Source organism: Lolium perenne, chromosome 2 (genome assembly GCF_019359855.2).
Source record: "Lolium perenne isolate Kyuss_39 chromosome 2, Kyuss_2.0, whole genome shotgun sequence".
Lineage (NCBI taxonomy): Eukaryota > Viridiplantae > Streptophyta > Magnoliopsida > Poales > Poaceae > Lolium > Lolium perenne.
In genome coordinates this window covers 243556600-243584179 of record NC_067245.2, presented here as the reverse complement: position 1 = coordinate 243584179, position 27580 = coordinate 243556600, and the positions used below count along the sequence as shown (strand labels likewise).

Below are 27580 nucleotides of genomic sequence, written 5' to 3'. Positions count from 1 at the left end.
TGGCAAGATGTCATATGGTGGACACAAATGGCACCTAACACTTACATGATCATTTGGCTAGGTGGAGTTTGGCCTTTTTGCAGAAAGCAAGCATTTTCCCTATCTTTTTGAAATCAACATTTTATTTGGAAAATATAACACCTAAGAGCATGAACCCAGGTTCTCATCACGCTGGCTCACCATGGATAGATACCAGACGATCCAGCTACTTACTTTACTACCCAAGTTTCCCACAAAGTTTTAGCTTAAGAAATTGGGATGAGAGAGATCTTCCAACAGCTCCAGGTCCAGTTGCTAAAAGTTGTCCGTAACCGGGGACACGGCTAAGTACTTAGTTTTTTACACTCTGCAGAGGTTTGTACACTTTACCCGCACGACTTAGTCAGCCCCTTTTCCACCATGATGCTCATTTTGCTCAAATGGTTGGGAGAAGACTAAGACGAGACTATTTTCGGAAGTAAGGCCCTGAGCCCTCTGGACGGACCCGTACCAACCTACACATCTACATATGCTGGTCACGTCGGGACAGGTCCCTACCACCTACTTAGTCAAGACAGAGCCCATATGACATGCGGCTGTACAAGAAGCTACTAAACATGAAACCTGTCCAATCTCTTTTGTTCCTGGGCGGCGGACCCCACCAATTTTCACCGTGCAGACGCTCCACTCATACCAATCCGCCCAGGTGTTTCATTTATCAAGTTGTTTTCATTTATAACAAAAACATATTTCTTCATCTCATCTCATCATGATATCCCAACCACGTAACTAATAGCATGGCTAAGCAAAACTACCTACGATGGCAACTTAAGGGAAACTAGAGGAAATCCTAAGACTATAGGATTAGCATAGCATAGCATATACTTTGAAAACATCCTACACATGCAATATCTACTAAGTAAAAACTACATGCATAGAAAACATAGGACATGAGTGACACTTGCCTTGGTGATGAGGAGAGGGATTGGTGCACTCGTCACAAAAGCACTCTTGACAATCCAAACAATCTACAAACCAAAACACTACATAAACACACATACATAGACAAGCACAAGAAATAAAATATGCATGCATATGTGAGTTAAATTTAACAAAACACACTTATGTAGTTCTCTGGTTGTATTCTATATGCATGATGCCATGGTCATAATTTTAGTGTTGTTTAATATATATTTAAAACATTTTCTAACACTAGAAGGGTCTATAACACTATATAAAATATAGAAATGAAATAAAAGAGACAAATTAATTCTTTTATTGTACTACTGTACAAAGGATTTGATTTTCAGCTAACAGCAAAAAGAATCGCTCGAAATATTCTATAGAACTCATTTTATAGCCAAAATACTCTAATTTAGTTTCTGCAAAACTGTGAATGAACATGATGCAAAAGTGCAATATGATGCATCTATAATATTCTACGCATTTTTAAGAGTTCAGGGACATATTATTTGTCTCGTTCCGATTTGTAGAACTCCGGATATGATTTTTACAAGGTTTAGCATTGCGCGGACTAAATCGAAAAAGATAGAAAATATATTCTACTGTGGCAAGGTGACGTGGTCTCTTTGATTCGGATACAGGTTCAGGTTATATATAAAAAAAAACACGTTGAAATATATACTACTTTCTAGATTAGTTGGCCCCAAAATAAAAAGTAAGATTTGGCTTCCATAACCAATGTCTGCACGCGCACCAGAGACTAGTAGCAGGATTTTAGAACTAATACTAAACGATGATATCACCTCCTCTAACATTAGCCATTAGATGAGATCAACAGTTAAGTGTATGTGTTAGTGGGGATCTAGCTAGCTATTTTCCTGTATACGCACGAGCACACGCAGACGTATAAAACTACCCTACGTCAGCACGTGCGATCGGTGGCCGATCCCAGCGATATACAAGGATTTAGAAGGCTTGGGTTATTATAAATAAATAAATAATAAACTATATCAAAGCTGAACCCTTTTACCGTGAGGAGAGAGATTTGGGCACTGTTCCCTCTATCGTTTCCTCTAATCACGCATCACCACCTAAGCATTTTTCCCTGTAGATGGCCATGGTTCCCGCTGGTTCAGTTTCTCCTCTCACTTTATTTTCCTTCGTACAATACGTGATTACCGGAAGCTATCCGATTGTTCCCTTCTTTTCAAACCGGTTCTTTATTTTTCCTATTATTTCTTTCCTTCCGTGGACCTCTGATCTCCGGTGGCTCCGGTTTCCTTAGATAGTGGGTTTCCATCTGCGACACGTCTTCTTTTCATGTGGGATACGTGTTGTGCTGCTGATATTCTGGAACGGTTTGCTATTTACTTGCCGCTTATCTCCCCCTCTTTTCTCCTTTCCTCTGGTAATTTTTCCTTTCCCTCACGGCTCCATCTCGGCGTTCCTGTGTCTCCTCCTTCTTGATGTCCTTTTTATTCTTGATTTCAATTCTCTTCCTTGCGCTTCTGCTAGGTTTTGGTTCATCCGTTTTGTTCTGCTCTCTTCTCCATCTTCTTCTTCACTGTCCTGTCTAATCTGGTCTTCTTTTTGCAGGCTTTTGTATGAGTGGGCGTCATGTGGTTGGCCCGTAGGCGAGGCCGTTCACCTGCCGCGTCGCCGCCTCCACCTTTGGTCACGCGCCGGCGTGGCGTCGATGAGTTGCCTCCTGTTTCTGATTTGTTGACGTCCGTGCCGCTGCCTATGCCCTCGGCGCCGTTGCCTCCGCTGCCGGTTCCGCATCATTGCCGTGGTTTGGAGGATATCTCTTCTGTGTAGTCTCGCTGTCGTTCATCAAGTTCCTGTGGGCGTGGCCACGGTTTCTCCGCGGTTACTGGTCTTCTGCTTTTCCTCTGGTTGCTGCTACTGCCTCTGATCTCTCTGCTTATTTGTCGGTTGGGGTTCCCACCGTGATTGCTGGTGGTTCTCCATCTGCTGCGCAACCTGCTATGGACATACATCGGGGATCTGGGCGTTGTCGGCCTGAAAACCCACCTTCCACGTCAGTTTCTCCACCTCCACGCCTGGTTCGCAAGATGTTGCTCCTGCTGTGAGTGTTGGCCGTGGCTGTTCTTCGATGGTTGTGGGTTCTCCTTCTGTCGGCTGCTGGCTCTCTGCGCTCTTTGTCGCCTATGCGCGCACGAAGTACTGCCCTTCGGCCCGTTCTCTATGGCGGGGTAGGCCTACGATTGCATGTTCTGTTGCCTTCGGGGCTTCGTCTACTAACAATTCTTCCAGGCATGTTCCTTCAGACTACACTGTTGTCCTGCCTATAATGTCTGATGTAGAGGCTCGGAGGCGGGAGATATGGTTAGGCAAGGGACCTGTTGAAGAGCTTCCTGACACCGCTGTTGGCGGTAATTTACTCTTCTGTCTTGCCTGTGCTTTATCCTACCTCTGCAAATTTGAAATGCTTAGATTAGTGATGCTGAGAAGGAAGTAATGAAACAGTAGTCCACATAGGTGGCGCGATGAAACAAATGGAATGTTAATGTTGGTAGCTAAGCCAGATTCTTATAGTTGTGTTGTGCCTCTATAATCCTAGATAGTTGTACGGGCTACTAGAGTTATTTCCTAAATTTGTAAGGGCCTTTTAAATGCATCCTTTAATAATGTAGGTAACCTGTGATTTCGTTAGGTGGTAGACAACTGCATCCTTCAATGTTTCATTTTAAATGTAGTGTGACTAGCATCACAGTTTTCGTTTGTCTAAACCATATAAGGACTAGATCATATAAGGACCAGTACAGCTGTTTCCGTTGCTATTGACATCTGAGGCACAATAACCGTGATGCTATTAGGCACACCTTTTCATCATCGATCTTATTGAAAAAACTAAAGGTTCTTTCTGTAACCATTAAAGGTTTCAGGTTTATTAAATAATTTTTTCACTAAGGAAAAGAAACTGTCGGTGTAAAGCGATGTGTGCTAGAAGTTTTATATAACAAACTTGATTTCCTAGGCATGGTAGAAATTTTATATGCCGACCTTCATCTTTTACGCGCGTTTTGCCATCAGCTGAGAGCATATGCTCACACGCATTCCTTGCATTCTTTTTTTTCTTCACTTTCACCATGGAATTAGTCTGACATAAATTAAGGTTCATCTAGAACTTAAATTACCGACTGGACTATAATTTGAATTAGTACATAATAACTGACTATGCTACATGTTACCTTAGTTGCCCATGGCTGCTTACCGAAAATCATTTTGGTGCAAGACCGCATAGTTTGCCACATTGTTTTGCATACTGAGTTCCTGCATATTATTTTGCACCTGAAATGTAAAAAGATCATCAGCAACATATTAATTTAATGGGCATTTCAATTCATGCACATGCCAGTTGAGAGGCAATGACAGTGCTACAGGTTAGTACCGAGTAAGAAGTCTGAGAGAAACACATAAATAGGCAAGCCGAGCGAGTATTACATTAATGCTAACCAATTTAGTATGGAAAAAATCAAAAGAAGTTACAGGTTCGATAAATTTTGTTTTTGTAGGTAATATTCAAATGCATCCGGATGGTCCTTCACTGGCCTCTGATCTTTTTGTTAATTCTTCGGTTGGGAGGTTCATTGACCCTTTATTGGCGTCGTTTTCTGGCACGAGTTCTTCTAATCCTGGTTTGTTTGCTATTCCTTTCGATTTTAGTTTGTACCTCATATCTTACCTTCTGGTGTATTTATGTTGTTCTCCTATTCATTTATTTGTTTTGTTTGTCTTTTCAATAGTCACCCTGTGGGGAGAGTAGGCCGAGAAGTTTGATGCAGAAGATATCCAGCAGGCTTCTCCGGAGGAAAACGTGTTTGTGTTGTTCGTAGGTATGAACGTTACTTTATTTTTAGGTACGCGAGTTCCACGAACCTCCTAAGGCAGCATTAGTTATCTAATGCCTTCACTCCCGTTTAAGGCCATCGTTTACAGCATTAACAAGTTCACCATGTGCTTACATAGGGATGTTGGGTTTGCTGGCACGTTAACATACCCATTCCTGAGATAGATGCTCTTTGCGAAAGCTAACCTGCGCTACACCTTATATTCTGTATATTCATTAAACAATAATCAAGCATGATTTGCATACAACACTTTCTGTAGCCTTGGAGATAAGTGCTACATAGTAGACTGTGAGAACTTCGACAATGCAAGAATTGAAGCAGCTGAGGTCAGCCTTTATGACCTATGCAAAGAAGAGAGGGATACTATGGGTGGTCACCATTGTGGACGATCCAAACGACTGGTGGTTCTATGCTTGCAAGCGGTGCTGGAGAAAAATGGTTCAAGCTGGAGTTTCCCGTAGGCCGTAGGTGCCCCAGTTGTCTCACCACGGAGTAACACCGCAGGTATAATTATGCGTAGACAAACAAGAAGCATGAGACAAATAGCTTTGCCATGTGTATGTAACTGCTAAAGAACAGTTGATATATGCAGGTACAGGCTGAAGGTAAGCGCAACAGACGTGGAGCCAAATGCTGAGAGCATTCCCGTCACTGGCCATTCCACGTTCTTCGGCGAGAGGCCGAGAGCAGCACTGCTCTCACGGGCAGAGATGCAGATCTTCTTGCTGCACTTACTCGAGGCCGTCATAATTTTGTTCCTGCTGCCATTTTGACAACAATTGGCAAGAAGTGCACTATCATCGCTCAAGTAGACAAGGAGACCTACAATGCTGATCCTGGAGTGGTGTTTTTACCATCCCAGAGGCCCAACTGATACATGACTCAGTGCCAGCACTGCCATCTTCTAGCCAATCCAGCCTTGCAATAACTTATAAGGTGGCTGTACCGGCCGATGAGCTCAGCACACTAAACCAGCTCGCAAAAAACAGCAGCCCACAAACAACACACGGAAGAGGTAAATAGTAGCCTAGGTGACTCTCTGTAGACAATTGATCCGATATGCTCTAATGTTCTTTCTACCAGGACATGGTTGAGGCAACCAAAGACAAGAACAGAAAGAGTACCAACAACAAGAAAGGCCCAGCCAAGACGCTCTTGAAGGGAAAGCACAAACATTAGCCTTGCCAGGTTGTTGTATAGCTCCTCGCATTTCATCATACCGAAGCACTTATTCTACATCCTATTTGCATTGCAGACATACATTGCAGGACGAGGCCAGAATAAGCTCACTACTAGGGAAAATCAAGCAAATAAATCAACCACTGGGAGATGAGGCTTCTCATCAGCTTGCCAGCTTATGCTATTAAGCCTATCTTATGTAACAGTATCCAAGATGAATATCTTAGCAGTTTTCTGAGATTGCATACCTAGAACTGTGTGTCTGAGTGGCTGGTGCATACAGCTCCGTGCATGACTATCTATGTATAATTATCCGGTATCTAGAACTTCATCCACAGAATTATCCGGTATCTAGAATTTCATCCACAGAATTATCGGGTATCTAGAACTTCATCCACAGAATTATCCAGCTTAAGATTTAATGAAACGGCAGCTCCTGTCGTTTTATTCGCTATTACTATTATTTCTTTCGGCTGGCTTGCATATACTGCAACAGCTTCATGTGTCGTTGTCCGGCCTACCGACTACTGCATCAGTAACCTCCTGGATGTGCCATCACGTGACACAGGACTTGCTACAAACTTTTCAGCATTTTTCCTCCTGGTCATTCAAGTCTAAAAAAAACTGCAGTAGAGCAATGCATCCTAAATTCCTAATGCAACAGCCAGCAGCGCCCCTGGATTTAGGCCTAAGATTAACTTACACGCCATATCTCATATCATTAGACAAAAGGTTAAAATGGCTTACTGCATGAACTGTTTCAGAAACATTATACACTATATAAAGCGTAGCTGATTTTAACCGTTCTCCTTAGTTTGGCAACTGTTCATGCCCTATTTTCCTTCCTTTCCGTCCATTCAAAGGGTGCCACGTTTTCTGATTTTTTTTCCACTCCTTTAGTCGGTTGGTCATCCGTTTAATCTTTCCTTTTTTTTAGGCCTCCGGGTGACCGGCAACCGGCAAGTTGTAGTTCCATTCGTTTTCCCGGCTTCTCCGTCCTCCTGGATTTCCACGTTTTTCTTCTGCCACGTTACTGTTGGTTTGTTGCTACGTGCTGCTTCCACGTCTGCTTGCAGTGTTACCGTGTTGCAACCTCCTTTTTTCCTTTTTGAGCGCCCCTTAATTTTCTCCTTCCCAATTAATTATGTTCCTTTTCTTCTGGGGTTACTCACGGAAACTCCCACGCATGCGTCTTCCTCCGATCGTGGTTTGCGTTAGTTCTTCGTCCGTCCACGATTGATCTCTGCTCGCCGTCACGGTGATCTTGCTCTTGCCTTGCCGGACTCTTCTTTTTTTCTTCACTTTTTTTGATCTCCCTCCTCCTCCTTGGTTCGTAATGGTGGCCGGCTTTTTCTTCTGCAGGTAGTCTATGCCTACGCGCGCTTCTGCTGGCCGGCGGCGCGGTCGGCCTCCGTCTTCTTCTCATTCTCCCTCCCCGGCTCCGCGCCGCCGTCGTGGCCTTCATGCTTTGCCTCCGCGTCCGCCTCGCGGTGGTCTTGCTTCTGACGGTGGTCGTCTGCGCCGTGCGAGGCCTCCGGGTCGTGCTCGTGGCCGTTCTCGCGGGAGCGCGCACTCCATCTTGCCTGCAAATTTTGATCTGGTGCCCGTGCCTGCGGCGTCCCTGCGTCCACTCTCTGCTGTTTCTCTTGCAGACCAGACTGAGACTGCCGTTGGATCTTCTTCATCGTTCATGCCTGACAGCAATGTTTTGCCTTTGCCTGGTTTATTAGAGGCAGAAACTCTGAGAAGACGTGAAATTTGGCTGGGCAAACGGCCGGTTATCGATTCAGGCTCTGGTACTGATGCCTTTTGTTCGCTGTTGTTTCTTTGCAGAATTCTTTACACCTTTCTTATCAGGTTTCTTCTGCTGCTTACCTAGGGGATTCCGCTGGCCGTTCTGGAGAGCATGTCAGGGATGGGTTTACTGCTGGCGTTGGCGGCGCTTCTATCCAGCCTCTTTTTCCTGGGGCGTTTGATGTTGTCGTCGACTCTGCTATCGCCCCTTCGTTAACCGATGAAGATTTTACTGCCTCTCTACCTGGTTTGTCTTCATTTTTTGCTTCCTTTTCTTATCTCAATCTTCTTGATTTGTATCTTACTTATTTCCTGCTTCTGTTCAGATTTATTCCCTGTGGACAACGGCTCACATTTGCCATCCTTGCGAGACCAGAGTTCATGGACACCTTTGCCTGTGGCTTCTTTGCGAGCTGTTGACGCGCCTGGTCCATCTTCAGCTGATGTTTACCCTTCTGATTCTTCCCTTGCTGACGCCCTTGCTGCTGATGATGTGCGAAGTCCTGCGATTCCTTTTGCTCATATCACTCGGCGGCCAGATGTGCCAGCTGCGGGAATTGATCGATGGTGCCGTGGTTCGTCCACCTTGCTTTCTTTCCACACTTCTCGTGCTTTTTTTCTCCTGTTTTCTGCTTCACTATGTTTTCATCTGTGTTTCAGTTTCCGCTACTCCTTCCACTTCTTCCGAAAGAGCAGCTGGCAATCGTCGTCATCGTCTGGCTATGCGAGAGCATACGGCTCTTCTACGGGCCCATCGACTTTCGAGCCATTCTCATGGAGGCATCCTGCGGAGGTCAGCTTCGAATAGTCGTCGCCAGGGTCGTCGTCCGCATTCTGACATATGCCGGCAAACTGCTCTTCTTCAGGCAGGTTAGGCCGCCAACCATTCTCATAGTAATGGCTTCTGGGCTTCAGCATGGTCCGGAAACCTGAAGTAAACAGCGTAATGGGAATGTTACATCTCAAACTTGCTATGTGCTAATCATTTAGAAAGTGTTCCTTTTTCCTGTTGTTTTAGAAACGATATGTGGTTCTAGACTCCATGTGTGGTAGCTTCACCTTTTGAACCTAAACAGCTACCGTGCATAGCAGCATGGCCAGCTAAGATAGTCAGGTTCTAGGTTTTACACATTATTTACCTTCGTCTGCCTCTGATTCCTCTGTTTATGCTGGTGTGGTTGCTTTGCGGATGCTCCCAGCGGTAATTATCTTCAAAATGTACTGCCATGCTTGACCATGCTTTTCCGACGTCATCAGCAAGATCTACACCTGCAGATCCACGCCAACCTCTTGCTGTCAGAAACAGTTATCAAACTTTTGCTTATAATGCTTTCGAAATAGGTTGACAACAGCCCGAATAAAATGTTTGCTGATTGCATGGATTGGTACATGGTTCTACGCTTTGGTTCTCAAAATGTCCTAGGTTTCCAATTGTTTGGTTCTTCTTCCAACTTTTTTGCCTCTCTGTACTGCCTTCTACTTGCATTTTGTTTCCTGTTGTTAACTTCATTCTCCTTTTCTGCTAATTTTTTACCAGGTGTTGCTGCTGATATTCAGTTGCCTCTTCCTACAAGCTTGGTGAGGTTTCTCAAAGGTAAGTAATTGAACGCTCCTTTCGTGTTGTTGGTTTGTTTTTGTGGTGTCTGCTTTCTTCTTCTATATGTGTTGACTATGCGTTTTCCATCTTTGTTTGCAGCTGCTTGGCCTGGCAGGTCCTACTACGGTGGCCCTCATCTTATTTGCAAGTACTGTGGTGCTTCATACTGGTATCAGGAGCGTAATAAGCGTCTCAGTACGAAATACCACCGTGTGTATACTGGTTGTTGTCGTGGTGGCCGGGTGTCTCTTCCGATTTATCCGGAATGGCCTTCCCCGTTGTCTGAGCTTATGCGTTTTGATGGCGGTTCTGAGTCAGATCGGTTTATGCGTTTGATTCGGGAATACAATGCTATGTTTGCTTTCACATCTCTCGGTGTTCATGTTGACAGAACAGTTAATGTTGGGAATGGCCCATATGTGTTCAAGATTTGTGGAGTGGTGTGTCATGAGATTGGCTCTTTGTTGCCTCCAGAGGGTGATTCTGTTCCTAAATTTGCCCAGCTATACATTTATGATACTCAGAATGAATTAGATCATAGGATGGGTATATTTAGTCAGGATGGTGAACTTGATGATGATACTGCTGCTGGTGTCCATTCTGCATCAGCTGCTCAGTCTTCATCTGTTGTTGGTCAGCGCCGTCAAAGAGAGGAGGTACTAGGAGTTGGCTCAGATCGTTTTTCTACTCGGCCAGCCCGGCGTCAGCGGCGGCGTAGGGAGGAACCTGATCCCGCTATTGTGCAATCTCTAACTACAATGCTCAATGGGTGTAACTCTCTTGTGCAGACATTTCGTATGGCAAAGGACAGAATGTTTTCTCCTGATGCTCCTGAGGTGGCTGTTCGTTTATATGGTCATGAGGGTGCAGACCATGGGAATCGGTATTCTTTGCCTACCGCCCCTGAGCTGGCTGCTCTTATAGTTGACGACCTCACTGTAGAAGCATGTAGATTCGATATTATCGTCCAGAAGGAGGCTGGTTATCTTCAGCGCATCTCGCCACTCAACCCCTCTCTCATGGCTCTCCAGTACCCGCTCCTGTTTCCTCATGCTACCATCGGGTTCCATCTTGGTATCAGGTACCGACAGGTTGATGGTATGCCATCGACTGGACGCAACCAGGTGTCCATGCTTGAGTACTATTGTTATCGTTTCCATTATAGGAAGGGCGAGCCAAATCCTTTTACTTGCTGCGGTCGATCGTCGCAGCAGCTTCTTGTGGACTGTTATTCCTGTGTTGAATCGTGTAGATTGAGTTATCACTTCTGGAACCAGACCACTCTTCGGTCTGAGACATATCAGGGTATTTCTGATGCTCTTGGTGAGGGGAACTCCAGTGGCAAAAATGTCGGGGTGCAGTATCTTCTGCACTCGAGTTTTACTGGAGGGCCTCGGTACATGATTCAGAATTACCAGGATGGCATGGCTATTTGTCGTGTTTTTGGAGCGCCTGATCTTTTCATTACATTTACTTGCAACCCTAAGTGGGATGAAATAACTGAAGCTCTTCTTATGGAGCCTGGTCAGAGGCATGCTGATAGACCGGATATAGTTACACGTGTTTTCAAGATGAAGATTAATGAATTTAGCGGAGACGTCAGGCGGGGCGAGGCGTTTGGTCAAGTCCATGCATGTATGCCTGTTCTCTGTTTTGCTTTCCATTGTTCCATCACAAGTTACTGCACTTTTTCTTTCATAAGTTACAGTTCTGCCTATTCCGTGTGTGGTGTGTTTGCTTACTTATTCCCTTTTTTCCCTTTCATGAAACAGATTTATATGTTGTCGAGTTCCAGAAAAGAGGTTTACCTCACATACATACCCTTGTGTGGCTGGATGCCGACATGGATGACCCCACGCCTTCTACCATAGATTCTTTTATTTCGGCAGAGATACCAGATTATGCTACCGATCCATTGGGGTATGCGCTTGTGGAGGAGTTTATGGTGCATGGTCCATGTGGTGAACACAACCCTGATTCTCCATGTATGAAGGACGGTGTTTGCTCTAAGCGATATCCCAAAGAATTTAATGAAGAGACTACAATTGATGGTCTCGGTTTTCCGGTGTACCGGCGAAGTGAGAACGACAGGTATATTCTGAAGAATGGTGTTCGTGTCGACAATCGGTGGATTGTTCCTTACAATATTTCCTTGCTAAAAAAATTCCAAGCTCACATTAATGTGGAGTGGTGTAATAAGACCAATCTTCTTAAATATTTGTTCAAGTACCTTGCTAAGGGCCATGATATGGCAAGGGCCCGGTTTCATTCTATGTACCAGTCTACAGGCTCTGAATCTACTGGAAGAAATGAGATAGATGAGTATGTAAAATGCAGGTGCATTCAGATTGCTTACCCTTTTAGTTTTTGGTAATCCAGTGTTTTTCCAATGTTCTACCTTCTTATGTCGTCTTCGTTACTGTGGATTAGGTATTTGTCTGCGTGTGAGGCATGTTGGCGTATGTTCGCATTCGACATTCATGTTCGAGCACCTTCTGTTGAAAGATTAGTGGTGCACCTTGAAAATATGAACCGGGTTATATATAGCCAGGATGATAACCTTGCCGACGTTGTTCGCAATCCTTCGAAATATAAAACTATGCTCACTGAGTGGTTTGTCGCTAACCAGCGGTACATGGATGCTCGTGAGCTTACGTATCTGCAGTTTCCATCAAAGTGGAGGTGGGACGCATCAGCTAAGAGATGGCGAAGGAGGAGGCGCCAACTCAAATTCGGCCCTCCTATTGGCCGTGTCTACAACGTGCATCCTAGCTGCGGAGAACTCTTCTATCTTCGGATGCTCCTCACGGTTGTGGCTGGTGCTACAAGTTTCAATGACCTCAAGGTTTACCATGGAAGGTTGCACACCTCCTTTAAGGCAGCTTGCCAGGCGCGTGGTTTGGTTGGTGATGACAACGAGTGGTTCCTTCTATTTGATGAAGCCGTTCAATGGGCTTCTTCTTATCAGTTGCGACATCTATTCATGACTGTTTTGCTATTTTGTGGTGTCACTGATGGCCAACGACTTCTAGATAAATATTGGCGGTTTATGGCAGATGATATAGCTTTCCAGATTGCACGCTCTCTAAATGATACTGTTCAGGCAATCCCTTCTGAATATTTACACATTCAGCTGTTGCACGAGCTATCTGTTATGTTTGGTAAAAATGGTTACTCCTTATCATCTTTCGGTATATCTACTGACTCCATTCGCAATGCAAGGTTGCTTGGCAATAGGTTGATTTTAGAAGAGCTACAGTATGACAGGAATGAGCTTAGAGAAATGGCTTCTTCTTTCCATGGAAGATTAAATGAAGATCAGCTCTGTATCTACAACCAGATCATGCGTGCAGCCCTCAATTCTGTTGGCGGCGTTTTCTTTGTTTCTGGTCATGGTGGTACAGGCAAAACGTTTTTGTGGACCTCTATTATTGCGAGGTTACGAGCCGATGATCATGTCGTTCTTGCTGTAGCTTCTTCAGGTGTAGCTTCGCTTCTGTTACCAGGTGGAAGGACGGCTCATTCACGTTTTAGGATACCTGTTGAAGTCAACGAGCGAAGCATGTGCACCATTTCCCGGGGCAGTAATCTAGCTGAATTAATAGAGAAAGCAACACTCATACTTTGGGATGAAGCGCCAATGACTCACAGACGTTGCTTTGAAGCGGTTGATAGAAGCATGAGGGACATTTTGTCTGCGAATGAACCTTCACGGAAATTGCTCCCTTTCGGTGGGAAGACTGTAGTTTTGGGAGGGGATTTCAGGCAAGTGTTACCTGTTGTGGAAGGGGGCAGTAGAGCGGAAATTGTGAACTCCTCCCTTATGAAGTCACCCCTTTGGCAGCATGTAACTGTCCTCAAGCTACGCAGAAATATGAGATTGTCTAATCCACAGTTGTCGGATGAGGAACGAGCTGCTTTGGAGGAATTTGCGCAGTGGGTCCTCGATGTCGGTGATGGAGCTGTGCACATGGATACACGAGAAGGAGAGGCTACCCCTTCATGGATCTCCTTGCCACCAGATACAGCACTGCTGCCAGACTCTGATCCTATTTCTGCTATTGTTGATGCAGTGTATGATTCATTTACTCAAATGTATTCTGATGCAGCTTATCTGGCAGACCGCGCCATTGTGTGTCCTACTAATAAAGTTGCCGACTCTATCAATGAGACTGTTTTCTCTAAGGTGCCTGGGGAGGAGATGCTGTTCGAGAGCTGTGATTCTATATGTAAAACTCTCGACCATGCGGCTGATGCGGAACTGTTATATCCTCCTGAATTTCTCCATAAGATCGATCCTCCAAACTTTCCGCAGCATAGGATTTCATTGAAGGTAGGGGTTCCAATAATGTTGTTAAGGAATATTAACCAAGCTATTGGACTTTGCAATGGCACCCGTTTAATGGTTACACGTCTAGGAGAATGGGTCCTTGAAGCTAAAATTATGACAGGGACCAATATTGGTGAACGTGTGTGCATACCAAGAATTGTTCTACACGCACCAGCCACCAAATGGCCATTTACATTGCAGCGTCGTCAGTATCCAGTAAGGCTATGCTATGCAATGACTATCAACAAGAGCCAGGGTCAAACTCTTAAGAAGGTTGGGGTCTACTTGCCCAAACCGGTGTTTTCGCATGGGCAATTCTATGTTGCAATCTCAAGGGTAACATCAAGGGAAGGGCTGAAAGTATTGGCGCTCGATGAATCTGGCAACCCGACTACCCAGACTAGAAATATAGTGTATCAGGAAGCTCTTGCTCATCTATGAATGTCACTTCTTACATGGTATATTTTGTTTGCATGCACATGTTTTATTTTTGCCTGCATTTTGTATGTTGTACATTCTTTTTGAATTGTTCTTCTTCGCAGGTACCATTTGTTGGCAGAATCGGTGGATTCCTTTTTTTTCTAGCGCTCTGCTATGTGATCTAGGTTCAGGGATACTCTCCCGTTGTTTAAACCGTGTATGTCAGGTTATCTCTGTTTCCTTCTGTAATACTCTGTTTTTCCTCACTGTGATGTCACTTATAAGACCATCTCTCTTGCTCTGTTCTTTTCCACCGCACTTTTTTTCGTACCATTAGTTTTCAGTTCGTATTATGTTTGGCTATTCTTTTTACAGTCTATGGTTCCAGTTCTGATTGTATGCTACAAATTACAGGCTTATGGGCATGTGTGCTGTTTTACCACATATCCATCAAACCTAATGGAAGGAGTTTCTAAATTTGTGTGCTGGCTGCAGCGGCCCGCAATCTGAAACCGTGTGCGCCCTCAAGGTGAATGACCAAGGCATATAAAGAGAGTTCAGTTTGTCAGTCAGCTGTACTCATTTACTGTCTGTTTTCTGCTACATGGTTTGCTACGTGTCTGCTACAAGATAATGTATAAATAAACTTCCTTCCTTTCTTCCTTTTTTTTATGGTTGCTTACTCCCTCCGATCCACAATAAGTGCACAACATTCGTACTAAGTTCCCAACACTTATTGTGGATCGGAGGGAGTATTCGAATTTACTTAGCATCAGATTAAGTATGTGAAGGCCAACTAAGAAATGTTTGCAATTTATGAAGATAATGTATTTAGAAAAATGGGCAGCAGCTATAGAGGTCACTCATGGTTGGCAGAAAGATAAGAAGGCCAGCCTTGGGTGAGAAACAACTGCTTCAGCAATTAGGCTTGGTGAAGGCATTTCAGAAAATAGTCAAAAACTGAAACTGGTTCACTCTGACCTATCATACTCTGCCGACATAGAATGGCAGCTCAAACTAACCTGATATTCGGATCATCAAAAGATAAGACCAGCTTCTTTTTATCAGGTTTTATTGTCTTTGCATTCCCTCCTAGCAGGTAACGCCTGTGCCCCATCAGAAAGTGAGGGAAGTTCTCCCCTTGAGTCGTCACAAACACCTGGCTCTGAACAGAGACAGTGTAATCTAATGCTGCTAACCGAGATGAGTACCCCTGCAGAAAATGGGTTAGTGAGTAGGACAATATCCAAACAGTATGAACAAAATCAATGTGAAATCGATGAACATTTAATGCATGCATAGTCGTCCAACATTCAGAACAATATCAGGCTTGGCTGGGGAGCCATACCTTAAACTCAGCAAGTTCTTCAGGCAAAGCAACAGTGTCCTTGGTCTCTAAAAGAGGGAACATCTGGCGAAGGGGAGCCATGTATTTTGCAGCATTCTCTATTTTGCCAGAAGCTACATAGAGGAAGGTTGTATTGTCAAATTCCATGCCTCGCAGCATCATACCAACCTGCTCAAATTCAGTCAGTTAACACATTATCTCCAGTAAATTTAGTTGGCACTCAACTTAAAAGTTGCTATAATTGACCTGAAACTTCACATGCTAAAGTAGCGGACAGAAATTCTATACAAAAAAGGGAAGCACAAAACATAAACCCTCAAGTAACTGAGTGCACATATGCCCAAAGGACTTAAATCACAGTTTTAGTATACAAACATACAGAGTGGAAAAGGGTAAAACGATATACCAACCTCTAGAGGAGTAAGTGGGCATTTTTCATCTCTTCTATTTGCCTCAGGATTGATAACTCGACCAGGTCGGTGAAACTTTCCTCTCCAGCTCCTTTCACGGGCATTTTCCATTTCAATCTATTCCTTGCGCAGATAGTGATCTGGAGATGAGTAGGCTTTAGTTCTCATATTTAGTATGCTGCTGATATTATGATTGAAGCGCAGCAAAACATCTTTAGGGAGTTCCTTCACCACCCTTACATGTTGTCTGACTGTCTCGATAAAACGATCTTCGTGAAAAATATCACTAAATTTGCTGAAAAACATAACAGGAGGTAAACACATTATTATCCTGAAACTCTATACAATAGTGTTCATACGTGGCACAGCACAAGGGAAAGGAATAAATTTGGATGAAAACACCTAACGCTACTGCTATTGTATATGAACTTTACATGCTACAGAGAACTGTAAATTTAGTTTGATGAAACATGTAAACACCATCTGCTTTAATCTTGCACTGCAACATTAATAGAAGTTAGGAGAAAAAAATGCCGTTCAGAACCAATATATATTAGAATACAAAGTAGAATGTCAAAATTAAACTTTTGTGGGTTTATCATTAGTTAAAAAATGAACTGCTGTTAAGTAACTGTCCCGTACAAGAGTAAATGTTGGAAATACAACTTAACAGATTTGGGTGGCTTTTGGTTTCCTGCGGTTGGAAGATTTTCCCAAGGATTGGAGCAAAATTTACATGTATTTACCCTTGAAAACGATTCACAGAGTTATTATAAATTCTCAAAAGATAGGGAAAGAGGTCGGTAAGATAGTATGGGTTGTCATGGTTAGATTTCTTATAGTTGACTACAACTTCCACCTAAAATAAAAAAACGTAACTTCTAATAACTAGGACTATTATTTTTATCGTGACATTCACGCACTGACATGGCTAGAGGCTCATAGTACCCCTCTGAATCAGACAACAAATGCTACTTCATTACATGGTGAAGACCTTTCATATTATTTATAAGCACCATGCCCAGGGCAGGGACTCTTTTGAATATCATAGTAATGCATATGTCCATGATTGGATACAATTTGAGAGTTGGAAAGTGCAAGATCAGAGAGAAGCTCCATTAGAGTACAGCTACTTCTGTCCAAATAATATGAGCACACGCAGTGAATATACTTCCTGTGTAGAGGCTCGCATATGTAGCTTGGAAATGAATTATTCAACATCTTGGTAATTGTATATAGTTGTATTGCACCACACGTTTACAGAATTTATTAGTCTTGACACGCACATTTGCTTGCAAGTTCCCAACCGGTGTCAGCTACTAATGCTCTTACCCTTTTCGTTTTAGTTTTTTGCCCACAGATGCATCTTTGTTTGTACTCCAGATTGAATTACCGCTGTTCCTATAGCTGGAATTTCTTCAGCTCAACCGGTACAGAGAGAGGCAACATACCGTCAGTTTAGCTGTTGATGTCTGAATCCATGGGTTGTCGGCCTCCTGCGCTGCCGCGCTCCTTCGTCCTCCCTGCGCTCAGCTTGGCGGTGCGGCGTGTGGCGACAAGAAGCTCGGCCGGCCCCATCCGACGAGCCTTCAGCACGCCGTCTTCCCATCCGACCACGCAGGCCGTCCGTGCTCCTGCCGAATGGCTTCGGCGCTTGCAGCCTGGACGGGAAGGAAGCCGCGCAGGTTTTGCTCCACCTTCACCGCCTCCTCCCGCCCCGTCTCCAGCTACCGCAGCAGCAGCTCGCACCGCTCAGCTGCTCACTCTTCTCCGATCCATTTGCCTTTTCCCCAAAATGTTCCTATCCTCAGCTGACCTCATGAACGATAGATTTTTTTCTGGAGGACGCTCTACGATAGATGCTGCCAGCCGAATCGTCTAACTTCGCTAAGTCCGAACTTGCTGCTGCGGCCCATGTAAAGGACCTAGCCGTAGCCCGCCAGGCCAATGGACATTGCCTGGCCCGGTCACTTATGGATTGCACGTGTTGTCCTAGACTATCCGAAGAAAACACCATTTTCCATCGTCCGCTCCACGCGTGAGCCGCCGCGTTCGGTATGCTTCGGATGTTGACACCTGCCTTGCATGCGATGCGTTTATGTCTACACTTGCCATCGACGCAGCAGGCAATATACAGGTACACAGCTGTCCATAGACACAGCTCCTCTCTCTTCTTGGAAAAGCCGGGCCGGCTCAGCTGACAGCGGATCCAGACGGAGCTGCCGCGTCGGCGCAAGGTTTTCTTGCCGTTCCACGTCGCCTCCCCGTCCTATCTCTCTGCTCGCAGTCCTTCTCTTCCTCATCCACCTCTGCCTAACCACTGTCGCTCAATCACAGATCGAGGGGAGCCAAGGATGCAGTCCTTGCCGCTGAAGGCCCTGTCCCCGGACGGGCTCAAACGAAAGATCGTTGTGCGCCTCTCCAGGATTTGGGAGGCCAAGAACCAAAACACAGGGCATGTGTACGAGCTCGCATTTGCTGCGGTCGACCACGAGGTATTCCTCTGTAATTCTTCTTATTTTCGAAATAGTGACGCAGTTCTAGCATGCTTACATTTATTTGATAAAAAAACTCAGATTAGTACTTTCAGCCACCTTCCTTGATTTAAATGGGAATTTGAACTGTTATCAAAGCTACTGAAAATCACACCAGATGCCTACGTTGACATGTTCAACAGGTCTACTTCAGACAGAGAAAATATAATCAGCACGACTTAACATGTCAAAAGATAGTACTTGTGAGTTTTCAGATATAACATGAAAAAAAAAATTCGTTAAGCACAAAGAATGACATGACTAAAAAGGAAAGAACTCTACCAGCCATTAGAAGGCTCCTCCATTCGGAAAAGAATCTAACTCTATACAGTTATCTTTCGAATATTATTTTCTTATTGGACAATTCCTGTTACAACAAAAAAACTAAGTTACATGCCATTTCTTCTGCAAGCTGAAGTTTTGACCAAGAGTCTGAAGGGACGCTCTATGGAATATTATTGTTCTATTTTAAATCACGTTATTTTTTGCCTTAAACGAAATCTTTCTTATTTAAATTTATTTTATATTTATATCTCAAAAGTAACGTCTTTTTGGCATATTAAGTCGGCATGATTTCACCCCCCTGTAGCAGACTAGATAGGTATCTTTTATTGTGCAAGTATCTTTTTTATGTATCCTGTAATGCAAATTTCAATCAGTACAAATGTGGTGTGATGGTTAGTAAGAATAGGAACTGAAATGGTGCGTTCAAGGTATTCTCCCATTGTGGTTTTCTAACTACTATTTTTTAATAAAATTCTTGCAAACCAATTTCCTTTGGCTGTCAATTTTCAGATACCTACAAAGAAATTTTTGTTTGAGTGGATATTTTGGAAAATTATATTATGCGGGTAAATAATAAATACTACACATGGTCTCTCTTTTTTATTTATTTCAGAAGCATACACCTTTTTTACGAAATGTACATGGATAGAAAAGTAAGTTAAACATACATTAATCCGTAATTGATTCATCATTTAGTTAGATGCTTTCAACCATGCTGAAATTAATGTTTTCTACTTTCTATGCTTCCGTAGAACGGCGGTTCTTATAAACGAAAATATTTATCTACGTCTGTGAACCGTTTAACACTTTCCCTAAAAGTCTGAGATAACTAGCCTTTGCTTACAATTATCATTGGATCTTTGGCGGTTCATTTTGTGACTGCATACCATTGTGCTGGAACTGAACACGTTTCTTATAAACGAAAATATTTATGTACGTCTGTGAACCGTTTAACACTTTCCCTAAAAGTCTGAGATAACTAGCCTTTGCTTACAATTATCATTGGATCTTTGGCGGTTTATTTTGTGACTGCATACCATTGTGCTGGAACTTCGATGGCAGTCTTAAGATAACTACCCCTTAGTTGTACTATTGACAGTTCCTTTTACTGTTATCTACCTTTTAGTTTTTACTGGGCTACTTTTTCTGTGTTTTTCTTTTTAAGAAATAATATCATGTTCTTAACTGAGCCATCTTCCTGGCTTCAGCTTCAGAAGTTGTGCTCGAGTCCATGTAGCAGGAAATATAGGTTAACTTTTTCATACCAATGTCTGTAGGATGACACATGATCTCAGTAATCAAATAGATAGCTTTTGAGATAATTCCATCGTACGCTTACACCACGATGTGCACCCCTTCTTTTTCAGAAAATATTATTGAATGGTTTTGTAGTTGTTCTACCCAAAGTATGTCGATATGTAATTATCTACAATATGCACCGCGATGTGCACCCCTTCGCTTAATTTCCTACTGATTCAGCCTGCACAAACTTGGTCTATCAGTCTGCATACACAAATATATATTTTACCGTTTCACCTACAATTTACTTTAAAGATTTATCGGAACATTCAAATTCTAAAAGTTGTATCCATGGATCGACAGTTTCAACGATTTTTGGTTTGCTGTGACTTCTGTTGCTCTTTACATACTAATTATCTTTTCATTTAAACCAACTTGATTGTTTGTTGCAACACATACATTATCTATAGAAACTTCCGTACTTCTTATTACTTACAGATCAAAATCTTTGGATTCTGATACAGGGAACTGTAATGGAGGGCAACGTACTAGCCACCAATATAGCTCAGTTCAAGGATGTTTTGAAAGAAGGTACCATTTATACCATCCAAGGCTTCATGGTTAAACCAGCTCGTGGAAAATACAAAACAGTGGACAACAACCACAGAATCACTATCACGCAATACACAAAAGTAGAACAAGCCGTTCCTGAACCTGTCGGCATACCTTTGGTGGCCCACAGTCTGCAACCACTTTCTATTTTGGAGAAGCGTGCCCGCAGTGTCACAGTTTTATCAGGTAATCTGTTGACATTTTGTTCAGCTCTTCCTCTTTCTTGCTAAATCCTTTTGTACAGTTCATACTTAAATCGGCTTTTCTCACTTCTAAAACAACAGATGTCCTCGGCGTGGTGACAGATATGACAGGCGTCATACCTCCAAAGGGACAAGGACAGCCAAGAAGAAACATCAAGATTAAAACCATTGAGTATGAGCCATGTTGTGCCTCCTATCAATGATATTTTTCTTTTCATGCTACCTCAATCATAAACATGTGTTTCCATTTTCCCAGTGGCGACCAATTCACTATCACTCTGTGGGGACATCAAGCAGAAAACTTTGATGAAGAATCCGTTCGTGCAAGCTCAGCAGAGGGCAGCGTAGCCATACTGTTCGTCAGCATGACCGTCGGCCACTACTTAGGTTCCTCGCTTCACTCGCACACTACTCGCATGTCTGACCACCGATAAAAAACATTAACAATTTGCCTTCTTTGCTGCAGGTAAACTATGTTTCAAGGCCACGTCTCTGACCCGCTCATATATAAACATTCCCATTCCCGAGATGTCCGCCCTACGGGCCAAGTATGTGATGCCAGCCCACTATAGCTTCTCCACCATGCCACTGTCTATATGCTTGCTAACCATGTTAGTTCCTTGCTACAGGTATGGAAATGAACCTAACCAGGTTCAATGGCACGAACAAAGCGCAAGGCCCAATCCAGTTGAAACAACCGTTTCCGCTTTATACAAACAAGAAAGAGACGATGTTCAAGTATGCTTATGCATTTCACCGATCCAATCAGTATTTCGACGTCCACTCCACTTATCTGTTTATCACATATCTACCTTGGTATTTGCATAACGTGCAGGGAAACTACTACAAGATACCGATCGAGATCACAGAGGTCGACAACTCAAAAGGCTGGTGGTTTTGGTCGTGCGACAGCTGCTGGAAAACAACCAAACCAAATGGAAGTACATTCACGTGCACGGATGTTGCATGCCCTTGCATAGGAGGAACACAGAGGTTTACAACTACACTTCCCACACATTCCAGACCATACCATTCCGTTTTATGCCTCACAAGTAACACACTTTTCTTTTCCAGATACAGGATAAACGTAAAAGCCAGAGATATCAGTTACACTCAAGAGGATGAAGAGGAAATAGGATGCTTCACTTTCTTTGGTACACAAGGCAAAATTCTTACAGGCTATGATGCAGAGCTGGTGATTGGAACAGCTGAAGGAAGACCAGACTATCTGCCACCAGCTGTCGCAAGGGAGGTTTGGTTAGGCTTGGTTACGACGACGTCGAGTTGGCGGCGGAGGAAGACTCGGCATGAAGGCCAGCCACCCGGTGGTGTGGTACGTAGTGGTAATAGTACGCGCCCCGCTCCGAAACAAAGAAAAAGGTGCGTGCCGCACTCACGAGGGACTGCCAGTGAGATACTGGAGGAAGGTGGGGATGACGTCAAGTCCGCATGGCCCTTATGGGCTGGGCCACACACGTGCTACAATGGCAATGACAATGGGAAGCAAGGCTGTAAGGCGGAGCGAATCCGGAAAGATTGCCTCAGTTCGGATTGTTCTCTGCAACTCGGGAACATGATCAAGAAATATATGAGCAAGACAACATTCCATTCCGTGTCTCAGCCACAGAGCTGATAGGCAGTCCTGCGCCGCCGCTTCAAGCAGCTAGCAACACCAATCTGTCGCTAGAGGTTCCATCACTGTCTTCAGCTAATGAAATTCCAGTCCCGCCTCAAGCAGCTAGCAACACCAATTCACCGTTAGAGGTTCCATCACCATCTTCAGCTAAAGAAATTCCAGGCCCATCCGAAGGCAACACCGACTCTGCTGCCACACCTCCTACAGACGCATTAGAAGGTCTTGATTCAGATGCTGAAGAGGTCAGTACAAACACACTTACTCCTTGCTTTACTGTTCCAAAGAGGTGTATCATCAACCAACTTAACAACATCTGCTACCTCTTTGCAAGAATGCACCCTCTGCATCTGAGAAGAAAAAAAGAAAGGGCAAGACAACAGCTTCACCCTCAGCCAAGAAACAGATCAGCAAGAATCTCTTCCCAAAGAAATGAAGCTACTGAGATCTGCAGGTCAGTGGACACACCCATACTGCCTATTCAAAAGCAGTAACAGCAATGCTAACTTTTTTGCCTATTCCTTTTTCCTCCCTGCCATGGCAGCCATCATCCAGCTTAGAGGAGCTACACATGTTACCAGCAAGACGAAAACTTGCAGCAAAAGCTTATTGACCACTCCATCTAGCTAGCGCCTTACTATGTTATTAACTATGTTGTAATATTACCTGTTAAGTACAATCCACCTATGTATCGTACCGTAAGGTCAGCACCCTCCCATGCTCTGGTTAGCTACAGAGCGGAACGAACCTACGCACTACTTATGCTATTAGTATTTGCTACTTGCACTACAAATCGAGGTCGCATTCTGTTCTGCCTACCAGCCATATCTTACTTTACCTTGCTAAAGCACAGGTCGTTTTTCTCAGATAGAAATCTTGAAGGCTCTATGAACCCTAGGGAAATTAGTACCAAATTCGAAACAAACTTACTCAAATTAGGCTAAAGGACTGCACCACCGCTAGAGCTGCACAACCTCTCTACCGACTTGATCCACTGGTGAACACATCCAAGGGATCGAGTCCAACCTCCATCTCCAGTCGCGCATGTTCAGGTTCAGGTAGCAACACGGCAGTGCCATACGTTCAGGTTCAGTTAACACATAAGTCCACTTGGTTGATAATTTTAACAAAGTGCACAGGTCGTAACCGAAAAAACTCGAATATAAATGGATGGTGCTAAATTTGTTATGGTTGGTACTGATCCTCCATCCATTGATACAATACTAATTCGCAATGCAATTCAATGAAAGATACGCACATTGCTCTGTTTTATGCAATTGTGTACTGTTTGTATTATTTGATACATGGATCTGAATAGTCCCCAGTTCTTATTGTTTTCTCATATTGTAACAACATGCTATCTCTCAGTTATCGGTTTTGCTTCTGTTTTTTGCACCATGTAGACCATAAACGTACCTGCTCTATATTGTGGTCTGCATCAAGAAGTGGCGTTTCTCAAGTTCTTCAAACAGCTAGCTACATGCTATAAAAAATATTCCACCTTTGACAAGTTAAAAGTTTAATAATACCCTAAAATAGCACGAACCAAACGTAATTATGCATCAGCCGAAAACCTACCAACATCAGCCAAAACAGCACCACCCTCCATGCAATATGCCATCAGCTGCCACGCAGAAGCAGCCACTACTAATTACATGAAACAGCTAATCACCATCGAATACAGACAGCAGCACATCTCCCTTGCACTTCCAATCCGCCGCTTCTATTAAAAAGACAAATGCATTTTACAAGACCTGAACGCAAGAAAAATAAAAACACAAAACCATAATACAAAAAAATACTAACTTCCAGATATCAACTTTCCTGCTTCGGCAAATCTGTAGCACTACTTTTACCAATAAAGAAGACAACTGTTAGAAATACAATCGCACATGTCTCAACATTACATACACGCATCCTGTCAAATTCTCTACAGCATGTACATGCACCCTCTGGCCTAAACCAGTGGAAATATAAATCAGCACTGTAAAAAGATAACCCCGCCAACAATGCATCAACTGATGTACGCAAATACATTACATTTCAAATTCTATTAGTGCTGCCTCTTACATTATGCATACAAATTCACATTTGCTAAAAACACTACCGATAACACCAATAAACCTTCTAATCACCAGCTACTTCTAATTCTCGCTGACTAACATGGCCACGGGCGCGGCGTGCCGCCGCGCCACTGCCTCCTAGTACAAATGTATGTACCTCCACATTATGCTTCGTTTCTAATGTCAAGTCACTTTGAGATATTTGCAGCCACACATTATATGCTGATGTTTTACACGAGAGAATTTCTGTACTTCTCCTGCTGTCAGCCATCTCGGATAACTTTTCCTATCTCTCATATCATTAAGATAGTAATTTTGTGGCACCTCTACTGAACATGGCGCAATGTGGATTGTAATGCTTATAGCTGAATGCTATTTTAGCTTGGTTCCTTATACATTTATGTACTGCAGCCATTTGACCAGAGATTTTATCTTGCTACGTTTGATGTATTCTCCAGCATGTCCAATACTATAAGTTGTTTCATCAGGAGAGAGTGCGCATGCTAATCTGTCACCATCTGTTTTCTATGGTGCCATATTTACAAGTAAGTTAGATTAGAACAAACTTTACTAAACTGCAGGTATAGAGAGCAACAGGGAGAGATCATGAAACACCACCTTGCCAATGCACGACAACAGGCCCTATAGTCGACACTCGATTGGACAAAAAACACAGGTAGCTTATATTCGGTGTGGAGGATTCAGTTTAAGTTCCTGAAAGAGTAATATCAATCCCAGCTGTGAAATTGCACCAGTGGTCTACTAGATGTGCCATCAAATGATACAAGATTCGGCAACAACATCTGCATATACAACGGCCATTTCTTCCCTCTAATTGTTTGGGTTTTCTTTAGAGGTATTTTCCTTTAGCACATTTTAGTTTGCAAAACACCTAGAAAGATACATGTGCAAATCTATGACTGTAAAGCAGCGTTATGTCACAACAAACACGCCACTGAATTCAGTTATGAAGTACGTTCTTGCAATCGAATACAGAGGCGTACAATTTTTACATATACGCAAACAAAGCAAAAGCTCAGTTGTTTTTGCATATAAAGGGCAAACATGCAGTATTTCCTTCTTTTCAGACTATTTCTCCTAGATGACTCCAAAAAACGCCCGCTGTAGGCTAACAGGAACAGAAAGATATTCAGACAAAAGAAGCTTACCGTACCAGGCTACCAGCCCATCCATTCATCCCCATGAACTTCGCTTTGGCCCGTGGCCGCCGGAGCAAGAACAAAGCTTCCCGAGCTCCGCGGAAACCGCGCCTCCGGTGGCTTTCTTCTACTGCCCTAATTCCCAGACCCATCCGGTGGCTTCCAGCTCTCCGCTTGCGCTCTTGTTCACCAACGTACGAGCTGATGCGGCTGCATCAAGCAGCAGCGACCGCCCCAGATCCCGGCTTCCAGCGCATTTTCTGCTTTCCCATCTTTCCCTATCCTCGATGGCCGCGACCAAACCTCCGCCAGCCGCTCCTACAGATCCTATGGCGAGAGTTCACACTTCACAGCGAGGAGAGCGCCGCTGAAGCATCCTATGGAGAAGAAGAGTGGGTGACAGTGGCTTCCTACCGGTCAACTGAGCCACGCGAACCACTTCCTTATTTTGGGACACGATGCGAACCACCCTAATTCTCTCTATTACTCTCCTTATTGGTGACAGCGACATCCTTAGGTTCCAAATAGACCGTAGACAGGAGAAATCTACTTTGGCTTATAACTGTAAATGCACCCACTATTCAAAATTATAGTTTAAATTTTCTAAAAATTCTGGAAAAAACACCCAGATATTTTATGTTCGCACAGTTTGACGGACAAATATTATTTCTTATGGCCAGTGTAAAAAAACAATTTTAGGGGCTCCAAAATAGCTTTTAAGGAGACATTTTTTTATCTTTTTTACATAGTGCACATAAAATGTTTTTTCCTGCCAAACTTTTGTGAGCTAACATAGAATGTGAGGATGCACACTCAGAATTTTATTTCGAAATTTTCAAATATTTTGAAATAAATTTAAAATACATTTTTTTTATAATAGGTGCATCTAGACATATAAGCCAAAACACCATATCGGTAGAGCAGGCCGGTCCACACATACCTAGAGCGTCCTTCGCATGACTGTAAAAAAAAGGGTATCCACTATCCAGGCAGATGTGTTCCAGCCATAGGTACTAGCTATTTATCCAGCAAATTTTGAAAGAAATTCACAGCGTCCTCTTTGCAAGATACGGCATGAACATCTACAAAAACAGCTCCCATTTATTCACTCTTGGTACTCAGTTTTTTAGAAAGATATCCTCACTTAGTAGTGATACCATATACTACCTGCAACATTGAAACCACGGGCGCGGCGTGCGCCGCGCCATACTTCCCAGTACCTACCAAAGCACGAAGTCGAGACGAGGTTGATGGCGAAGTAGACGACGACGGAGCGGAAGGAGTCAGCCGGAATCACTCGTCAGAGATGCTCCCGTGGACTGTGGCGTCGGTCGCCGACGAACCTGTCGAACTAGAACAAGAAAAAGCACAAAACCTTGTCAGGTAGGTGCCCAAGGAATCAAGGAATCGAAGTGGAGGCAGAGGGAGGTCAAGGGGACGCCGGTATCCACCGTAGTCGTCGACGAACGGCAGCAGTTTTCGCGAGATTGCGAGATGGTTTGCGAGCAGCTTGGTGGCTCTCGTTCTGTAAGGTTTGAGGGGAAATGGAGAGGATTGACAGGGCTATTTGTAGGACAAAACGGCTCATCAAATGGTGCCTTAAATCTCCGAGAATCAAAGAAAAGAGAAACGCAAGAAACTGAAAACGGCCGGGCTCGTGCTCGTGCATTGTCTGTTCGTTGCTGAGCTTGAAGACGCTGACGTGGCTGGGACCCACTCGTCAGTAGGTGGAGAGAGAGAGAGAGAGAGAGAGAAAGAATAGGCAGCTGGTCAGGTTTGGCCTGGGCAGGTCGATTCATTCACGTTGGCCATATTCTTTTTTTTTAAAACGAATTTCCTTTCCCTTTTTTCTTCTTCTTATTACTTGAAGCTATTTTGATTCAAAACTGACTCAAACAAACTCAGAAAAAATTAAAATAAAATATTTGTGGATTCCTTGTTAAATGTACAACATTA

General features: G+C 43.6%; 2 protein-coding genes and 4 long non-coding RNA genes across 9 annotated transcripts; 3 read left to right on the top strand and 3 right to left on the bottom strand.

The window, feature by feature from the left end:
• Positions 1-490: 490 nt before the first annotated feature.
• LOC139835299 (uncharacterized) lies at positions 491-27301 on the bottom strand. The gene is made up of 3 exons (XR_011751093.1): positions 27076-27301; positions 26845-26967; positions 491-1007 (listed from the first exon to the last, which is right to left on the bottom strand). It is a non-coding gene; the product is annotated as an uncharacterized lncRNA (long non-coding RNA).
• LOC127335447 (uncharacterized) lies at positions 3204-26086 on the bottom strand. The gene is made up of 3 exons (XR_011752501.1): positions 25639-26086; positions 4158-4257; positions 3204-3378 (listed from the first exon to the last, which is right to left on the bottom strand). It is a non-coding gene; the product is annotated as an uncharacterized lncRNA (long non-coding RNA).
• On the top strand, positions 3210-6424 carry LOC139836141 (uncharacterized). Of its 2 annotated transcripts, XR_011752503.1 has the most exons (5): positions 3210-3338; positions 4482-4604; positions 4713-4802; positions 5077-5832; positions 5901-6424. It is a non-coding gene; the product is annotated as an uncharacterized lncRNA (long non-coding RNA). The 2 variants fall into 2 exon arrangements; XR_011752502.1 differs by having other exon boundaries at positions 4713-5832.
• LOC127335444 (uncharacterized) lies at positions 7076-14349 on the top strand. The gene is made up of 9 exons (XM_051362094.2): positions 7076-7792; positions 7876-8037; positions 8117-8365; positions 8451-8660; positions 9328-9384; positions 9487-11022; positions 11160-11724; positions 11818-14175; positions 14260-14349. Exons 1-8 carry the CDS (start codon positions 7366-7368, stop codon positions 14156-14158), a joined length of 5547 nt encoding a protein of 1848 aa, XP_051218054.2. The 5' UTR covers positions 7076-7365; the 3' UTR covers positions 14159-14175; positions 14260-14349.
• Positions 7952-17735, bottom strand: LOC127335445 (O-fucosyltransferase 9). Of its 3 annotated transcripts, XM_071826596.1 has the most exons (7): positions 17347-17735; positions 16136-16190; positions 15896-16035; positions 15486-15653; positions 15160-15350; positions 8930-9059; positions 7952-8719 (listed from the first exon to the last, which is right to left on the bottom strand). In XM_071826596.1, exons 3-6 carry the CDS (start codon positions 16004-16006, stop codon positions 9044-9046), a joined length of 486 nt encoding a protein of 161 aa, XP_071682697.1. In that variant the 5' UTR covers positions 16007-16035; positions 16136-16190; positions 17347-17735; the 3' UTR covers positions 7952-8719; positions 8930-9043. The 3 variants fall into 3 exon arrangements, with proteins under 3 accessions (XP_071682697.1, XP_071682696.1, XP_071682698.1); XM_071826595.1 differs by having other exon boundaries at positions 15896-16190; XM_071826597.1 differs by lacking the exon at positions 16136-16190.
• Positions 21747-22960, top strand: LOC127329259 (uncharacterized). Its single transcript, XR_011751092.1, has 3 exons — positions 21747-21761; positions 21843-22855; positions 22946-22960. It is a non-coding gene; the product is annotated as an uncharacterized lncRNA (long non-coding RNA).
• Positions 27302-27580: the final 279 nt, after the last annotated feature.